General features: G+C 33.9%; 1 protein-coding gene across 1 annotated transcript; it reads left to right on the top strand.

Annotated features, from left to right (window-relative positions):
* Positions 1-419: 419 nt before the first annotated feature.
* Positions 420-7,843, top strand: LOC111384605 (2-oxoglutarate-Fe(II) type oxidoreductase). Its single transcript, XM_023008914.1, has 10 exons — positions 420-548; positions 1,523-1,715; positions 2,322-2,405; positions 2,908-3,084; positions 4,507-4,607; positions 4,702-4,760; positions 5,755-5,811; positions 5,976-6,021; positions 6,997-7,076; positions 7,484-7,843. The coding sequence occupies exons 1-10, from the start codon at positions 468-470 to the stop codon at positions 7,545-7,547; spliced, it is 942 nt and encodes a 313-aa protein (XP_022864682.1). The 5' UTR covers positions 420-467; the 3' UTR covers positions 7,548-7,843.
* Positions 7,844-8,257: the final 414 nt, after the last annotated feature.

Genomic DNA, 8,257 nt, shown 5'->3' with positions numbered 1-8,257 from the left:
CAAGTCAACAATGGCAAAACCACTGTAGGCATGGTGGCGTCGTCGTGCAGAGGTGACAATATTCAGAAATTAACCAATTTGGGGAGGGGATGGTGTAGTGTTAGGAAAGATGAATTTTTTCCTTTTTTTTTAAATATATTTTTATTTTTTAGTTAGACTCATTTGTATATATTGAGAAGATTTTAGACTCTAGCTGCAATTGTTTCTTAATTTTTCTCTCTTTTTATTTATTTAAAGGGTCTTCACAGTTTTTAACGTAAAAACTAACAGAATTGGATGGCTTGGGGTCTTTTGCACAGAAAACTCATCTGGAGGGTAATTTTGTCAAAATGAAAAGATAAGGGGTATTTCGAAATGGAGGCGAAGTTAAGAGAGGTTTAGCGCCAATTTATTTGAGTATATTTATTATTCTTTTTGTTTACAAGTGAAGTCGCGTTGAATTCAGCTGTAGATCATTTCATCGACAAATGGATACTGAAAGTCTCCAACTTCCGATCATCGACCTCGGTTCCTCCGATCGAATCTCCACCGCTCACTCTATTCGTCAGGTCTCTTCTTTTGACGCCGTAAATTCATTGCGGATAATTTTAATTTATGAATTTCCACGCTTTTCCACTTCTTTCGAGTGATAGTAAATACTTGCATGGGCTTTTTTGATACAGATAATACTACTATGGGGCTCTTTATTAGCTCGAAATATATGCACTTGATGTCTTCTTTTAGTTTTGTTTTGCTATTTGGAGCCTGGACAATAATTTCTGTGTAATGAACAAAAAATGAGCTTTTTATGGTTAATAATGTACATTGAATTCGGAGATCTGTTTTGTTTTATCCTTTCTGCTATTTGAAATCCAGATGCTGATGCGGTGTATTGAGATCCCACGTAAGAGCGTGTCGAGTTGGGGTGTGTTTGTGGGTAGCATGCAGTTGCTTAAGTTTCAGCACAAATGCTATTCCTTTTAGAATGCCCAAGCTGTATAACTGTTGCTTGTCATAAGTTTATACGAAGTAAATTTTATATTCTTCGGGCTTGGTGGCATGGCTAAGAATATATGTTGGTGGGATAATTTATCCTCGCGAGAGAATTTAGTAATAAAAATTCTGAGTTTATATTTTCGCATAATAATTGGATTCATTTCGTTTCACAATTGTTTAAATCAATAATTGTAGAAGAATTATATAATATTTGTAGAACGTTATTTTAGGTACAAAATTATTCAAATCATATATAACAGCATCTAGTATACTATTTTCTATTGTACATATCTTCATGGGTATGCACTGACGAAACTATCTCCTTCGAATAAAATTTTAAAATTTCAAAATTTCCATGAAAAATCTGAAGAAGCGAGAGCTGTAATTTTTCATACTCTAAAGAATTGTATCCATTTGTTTATCCATATGTATACAAGTTGAAGTAATCTTCTTAAACAATTATCTTCTCAATCATATGGCTCATATTTCATCACATTACGGATTATGTTTTCTTGAAAATATGCTCACAGCATGAATGGTGTTGTAGGCATGCATGGAATATGGTTTCTTCTACCTTATAAATCATGGGGTGGAGGAAGACTTGTTACATGAAGTGCTTGAAGGGAACAGAAAATTTTTCACACTCCCCCTTGAAGAGAAGATGAAACTTGCTCTCAAGAAAAACAGAGGTTACTCACCAGTATATGCTGAAAACCTTGATCCATCTTCGACTTTCAAAGGTTTCTCTACCACTGAGAGTTCTGATATGATTTTACCAGCATTTTAATAATCTTTTAGTGGATAGTTATGAGATGGTTACAAGCAAAGGCTGCTGTGCACCTAGCAGTAGATTATTGCAAAAGACAAGTACATTTTTATGGCAGGTTACCTAGATGCGCAGGTTTTGTCAAGCAATTCAATCATTTTTGTGTTTGGGATTTCTGATCCATGCAAAACCTATTTAAAAACCCTGTTGTTTAGCTGCAAGAATATATTTCTCATTGAGATGACATTCAAGATGTGAAACTCTGATGTAAGCTTTCTCTGTCGTCTTAGACTTACAATTGGCATTTATGTCCAAAATAATTGGAGGTACACAAACAAGAGATTTACTTGTTACTAATCTAGTCTACCCTATGTGAATGCAAGGTTTGAATAAAGTATATGTTCAGTTGTAATCAAAGACATTGTTTAGGGCTGGCTGGATATCAGGATTGTAAAGTGATAATACCAAAGAAGAGTTTTTTTTTTTTTTGTGTTTCCTAACTTTGATTGTAGGGAGAGAACCAGGGAGACGACTTATTTGTGTACTGATTGTGACTGAGCCAATTTGTAATAAATTTCAGGTGACTCGAAAGAATTCTTATACATTGGGCCTCTCGAAGACGTGACGCCACATGGAGACCTGAATCAATGGCCACCGGAAGGTAGTTTGCAACTTTCATATGCTTTACTCGCTATTGAGATTTTGTTTATTTATTAATGTCATATTAAACCCATAAATTTCTCTTGTTCAGTTTCCCATATGTCCTTTTAACTCTTTATCCATCCTTTGCCATGCTTGATGTATCTAATTCTATCATCGTTGTTTGGGGCGGGGGGGACTGTGTCCTTATGCAAATAGCAGATCAATGCATCTTAAATTCTCAATGGCAAGTTATATTTGAACTTTTTACTGCTATTCATTTGGAACTCTATTAGTACCTTAGCTATTATTTGTCAAAACAGCATGTTTGTAAATTGTCTTAGCTGGATCGTTTTTCAAGATCATCAGTTGTTTTTGTATTAGTAGTAGATGTCTGTTTCTATATCCTTAAGATGCATGCAAATTACTACCAATGCATATGGAAAGCTATTTTGGTGGATTACTAACCTATTGCAATCTTGCCTTTAGAACTTTTGCCTTCTTGTCATTTATTATTTGAAAATTAGTCTTTGTGAAACTAGATAGTTTATTATGTTGTTTGTTCTGGCTTTACTACCTTAGGAGTGCTGGAAAAAGACTCATCCCATTAGTTGCTCTGGCACTGAACTTAGATGAGAATTTCTTCTATGACATTGGGGCATTAAATCAACCAAATGGCTTTCTCCGCTTGCTACACTATCCAGGTTTAATATCAGAATTTTACTTCATTTATTAGCTCCTTTTTTTGCTCTCGGTAACTTGAGAAATGGTGCCTCCTTTATTTTCTTCCTCGTGGAGAAGAATGGAATAGTATATGTATATCTTGTTCTCAGTGTGCAAAAATATTATATGTTTCAGTAACCTGATGAGAAGTGCTTAAGTTTTGGCTATGACTAAGTGTGTTATTCTCCTTTTCTCTTTAGATATTTTATTTTGTTGACTATATTGAGCCAATAGCCATGTTTATCCAATGTCATCCTAACCATATTGAATAGTCTAATGATTTATATTGGAATTCAAATAGGACAATTTTCTTAAGATGGGTTTAGGCTTTTTCAAAGCGGATAATACGTATGATATAACGATATAAATACAAAGTCCAAGTGGATACCAAAAATGCACGTTTTTGGTAACGACCCGAGCATCTATACCCAAACTGTTATATCGTATGTACTGTTTGCTTTAGATGAGTATGAACCCATCTTACCCTTCACAGATTTTAATCACATCTCTCAGGATTCGAGTCCAAGACATCTGTCTTATGAGAGATTTAAATTGAATTCTGGTATCAATTGGATTTGTAATGATCCAAACTTGTGTGTTCAAGCCATTATATCATACTTACTATTTGTTTTAGGAGAGCCAAAACCCATCTTACTCCTCACAACTTTCTGTCAAGTCCCTTAGAATTCAAACCCAATACCTTTTCCTTATGAGAGATTTGAGTTAAATTGTAACGACCTAGACCTTTGTACCAAAGCCACTAATTCTACGTATTGTCTACTTTGAGAGAGCCTAAATTCATCTTACTCCTCATGACTTTCTTCACATCCCTTAAGATTCGAATCTAAGACATCTACTTTATGAGAGACTTAAGTTGAATTCTAGTATCAATTGGGTAACTACATATTTGTAAGAGTCTGCAATAAATCTCTTGGTTGCAGATTCAGTTTGTAGATGGATTAGATCGCTGTATTTATAGTATTTGGGTTCAGCTCAAGATTTCCCATTTCTGATCCAATTACATCCATTTACAGGCTTAAGATTCTTGTTGTTCGGACTAAAAAACTTTTGGTGGGTACAAATTTTGTCAAATCTAAACATACAATAAAAGTATACACACGTCAACAATCCCACTATCGACATCGAAAGACGTGCATGTCATCAGTTCTCTTCTACCACGACTCATTAAGAGATGGGGATATTACATAAGTATTTTGAAGTTTATATACATCGTTGAAGTCTCTTTTCTTGATATTGCAAGCAGGTTGGGATTACAATTCGGGGAAAGTATTGAGCATAATTGGAGTTGGGCCAAAAAGATGAATTTTCGCAATTTTTAATGTGATTCTGGGGCAAATGAATACATACAAATTCACTGATCTTGTGTCCTCTTTGTTTTACAGGTGATTTAGGACCTTCTGATGAAGAAATATACGGTGCTTCTGCTCATTCAGATTTTGGCATGATAACTCTTCTAGCAACAGATGGTGTAGGCGGACTTCAGGCATATTTGATTTATACAACTCATTCTACTTCACACCTTTGACTATCTTCAAGTAAATGTTCCACTCATCAATTATTTTTTACAATGTTGACAGGTGTGCAGGGACAAAACTGTGGAGCCACAGGTCTGGAAAGATTTGCATAGTGTCCCTGGGTTTGTTCATGACTATTATTAAGTTATTGTCATATATGGTGCTTTTAATACAAGAGGATTGAAACCAGGCTCATGCTAAATGAACTAATCGCATAAAACAAAATGATGAACTATACTTTGTATATTTGTGTGGATTACAAGAGATACAATTCATAGCAATCTAGTATTTCTCTAAGTTTTAAATATCAACTGAATAATTGATCACTTTTTTTTGTTAATGTCAGTGAAGATGTTGCCACTATGAATATCACAGAGAAATGTCTGTTAAAGCTCATAAAAAGGGATTAATGAAACTGTGGCCATCGTGCTTGAACTATCAATATATATATATATATATATATATATATATATGAGAATCTGGGAAGAGAATGAAAGTGTAACCTGGAATATGATACGTAGTCCTCAATTGATATGATCCATCTATGCTAAGTGTGAATATAAATCAGCATCTAAAGGGAAATGGGTTAAATGCATTTGCGGGTTACTGAATTTTTAGCAAACTTGCATCAGTGTCACTGAACTTTAATTTGGTGCATCATGAAACCGAACTTGTAATTTAAGTGCAAATTTAGTCACTCAGTTAGCATCTGTAAATTGATTTAGCGTTTGTTGCTGAGATGGACATTAAAATCTGATGAACGGACGTGTAACTCTAAAAGCAACAATAATGACACATCATTTTTTTTAACACAATTTTATATCAAACAAAACACGTTTTCTGGCCAAATTTTCACCGCATGAAGTTGTGCCTCTTCATGTATCAATAAAATTGTTCCCCATTGGAGTTCAAAAAGTAGTTTTTATAGAAAATTAGTAAAGAAGACATATTACATTAATCATCCACCATGTAGTGAAAGGATTAAGTTTGAGGTTATATTTCTAAATTGAGCTTCCACGTTGTGGTTCGATTTAGCTACACTAAGTTGTTTGTACATCTATGGTAAGTGTAATTTCCCAAATTGTAATGTTTCTTGTCCCAAATTATGGACTGCAGGGCTTTAATTGTTAATATTGGTGACCTGATGGAGAGGTGGACAAATTGTTTGTTTCGGTAATTTATCACTTTGACACTGGAAACATTTCTTGTATCTATCTCTTCTTGCATAATATTTTTTGATATGATGAGTTGTTCGGTTATTGTTGTTTTTAGCCTTTTTAGATAAAGCTCGAACAAATCCACTTCTTATTTTATTCATGCTTCCATTCTCTATGTAGGTCAACATTACACCGTGTAATGCCAACAGGGCAAGAACGATACTCGGTAATCAGTTATATATGCACCTGTGCCTTTGATATTACTTATTTCGTGTATTTTTTGAGGTTTGATGAATTACGCTTTAAAAATGTGGCTCAAAGTTCTAACCATTAATTTCGACCATTCTTTTAATTTGGCACTGATGGCATTATGTTGACGACTTTTGCCTGCTTGATCTCTAAATTGCAAGGTCTTTTTGGTTTACCTATCATATATACCTGATTTTCCATGAGTTGAGCTTGATTGTTTTTAAGAATTCTAGCAGTGAACTCATTTTTATGCCGAAGTTATATATCCTGCTGGGCTGTTTGTCAAGTGTTGACAAATCTTAGAACTGTCATTGTTCGTCTTTAAGACCGTTATTTGGAAAATGCCAATGCTTTGGAAGACTTTTCCAGTTAAAAATGGTAATCAAATCCACCTCGATCTTCATGATATTTGGGATCATGGCGCTGCAGAGTTTGAAACTGAATTCAAAGAATTTGATTTATTAGAAGTTTTAAACTTATTTTGTTTCAAATTATTACCTATTTTTAACGTGCATCAACACATTTTAACCAAATAATTATGCGGATCTTTTATGAATGTTGGTCACTGTAAACAAGTACTGTGACATCTTTATGGGGAATTTGGAGCAAGTATATCCTCATGACAAGTTGGTTCTTTCTCACTTTTTTCTTTCTTTTTTCTCTTTCTATACGAAGCGTACATGTAATTTAAATGGCCTTGATATTGACCACATTAGTTTCTGTATATTTTGTGCTGACAGAATATGTCGCAGTTTCTATATGAAATATAAATCTCATACATATGAACTTGTGTAGGTCTGTGGTTTAAAATAAGGTGACTGATCTCTTCTTGTGAAGAGTCTGTCCTGTACTTTGAATGTTGAAATACTTACTCGTTTTCATTTATTTTCTTATTTTAGCTTTCATTTTAACAACTCTGTAAATGCTGACAACTTTATTATGCAATTAGAAGATGGCTTTCTTTTTGGATCCAAATCCGGATTGTGTAGTGGAATGCCTAAAAACTTGGCGCAGTGAATCATCTCCTCCAAGGTATTATCTTTTGAGAATCATGAAAGGAATAGGTTATTTTGAATATTTATGAGCATGTCCCTGAAAATTTTTTGTAGTCTCGAGTCTGTTTTCTACAGGTCACCTCCAAACCAACTAAATTTTTGTTGCTGATTTTATCTAAGCGGCTAAGCCTCTGTTTGGTCCTCATTTTCTTAAACTCATTTTTTTTCTCAAACTCATTTTTAACTAGATACCACCAACTTTTATCAAATTTTTAACCACACATTTCATCAACTTTTATAAAATTTACTATACATCTGATTTTTAGGTAAATAAAACAGGGTCTACATTCGTTTCTTTCCTTATATTGGCATGTGGTTGATTGTTTATTTCTTGTTTTTTTCTAAAGAATGGCAATTAGGCTTTACGGTTATGACTGTTCGCAGATTTCCGGCAATCCGATGTGGAGACTACCTGAAAGAGCGCTTCAAACTTATTTATGGCTCATGAATTACGAATTAGAGCATGTCTGATTAAAAAGTGAGTCAAACTTAACCTTTTTATATGTGCTTTTGTCCAAAACATGTTTGTTATTACTTGCTAGTGTGAAAAAGATTATTTATTTTGATATGAAGGTAGGGTTACCTTCCAAATTAGTAACCTATTTCTAAACTTCAGCAAATACTTGTATCAAAATTTATAATCTTATACAAACACGCACTTCTTTGTTTGAACTTAAACCAACTCTGAAGATGATTGTAGTTGTGTAGTTAAATTGTTAATTCAAAGTTCTGTTCATTACTTTATTTGATTTTCCACATTTTTGATGTTATATTTTCATTCCTGTTATGTTTCCGCTGCTGACCTAAAGAAGCTCCCTTTCTTAAGAGTGCTCGATTTCAGTAGATTGAGGCATGGTTTGTTGTAGTTGTTAAAGATTTAGTTGTGTTAGAATCCCAGTAAATCTAGAGATGAAGGGAGGGAAGCGTTGAAGAATGATTCATATAGACGACCTCAAATTTATTGAGAATAAAGTTTGGTTGTCTTTAAATCAGATGCAAGGTTAGATTAAATGCTTCTTCAACATATCTTCTGAAGGCTTATAAAACCCGCTGGTTCCCTCTGGAAAATATCAACATGAAATTCCAAGTTATTGATCGTTTCCACTGAGCTGCCTTCATTGTTTGGTACAATACTTCTCAAAAATAGTAGTAAGGTTT

Source organism: Olea europaea, unplaced genomic scaffold (genome assembly GCF_002742605.1).
Source record: "Olea europaea var. sylvestris unplaced genomic scaffold, O_europaea_v1 scaffold2949, whole genome shotgun sequence".
Taxonomy (NCBI): domain Eukaryota; kingdom Viridiplantae; phylum Streptophyta; class Magnoliopsida; order Lamiales; family Oleaceae; genus Olea; species Olea europaea.
This window is presented reverse-complemented; position numbering and strand designations above follow the sequence as displayed.

What these genes read in the sequence shown, in the direction of transcription:
- LOC111384605 (XM_023008914.1), top strand. Translation starts at nt 468, where the DNA reads ATGGATACTGAAAGTCTCCAACTTCCGATCATCGACCTCGGTTCCTCC. An exon ending in CCGCTCACTCTATTCGTCAG is followed by an intron (nt 549 to 1,522) that starts GTCTCTTCTTTT and finishes ATGGTGTTGTAG; the next exon opens with GCATGCATGGAATATGGTTT. An exon ending in CCGCTTGCTACACTATCCAG is followed by an intron (nt 3,085 to 4,506) that starts GTTTAATATCAG and finishes TTTGTTTTACAG; the next exon opens with GTGATTTAGGACCTTCTGAT.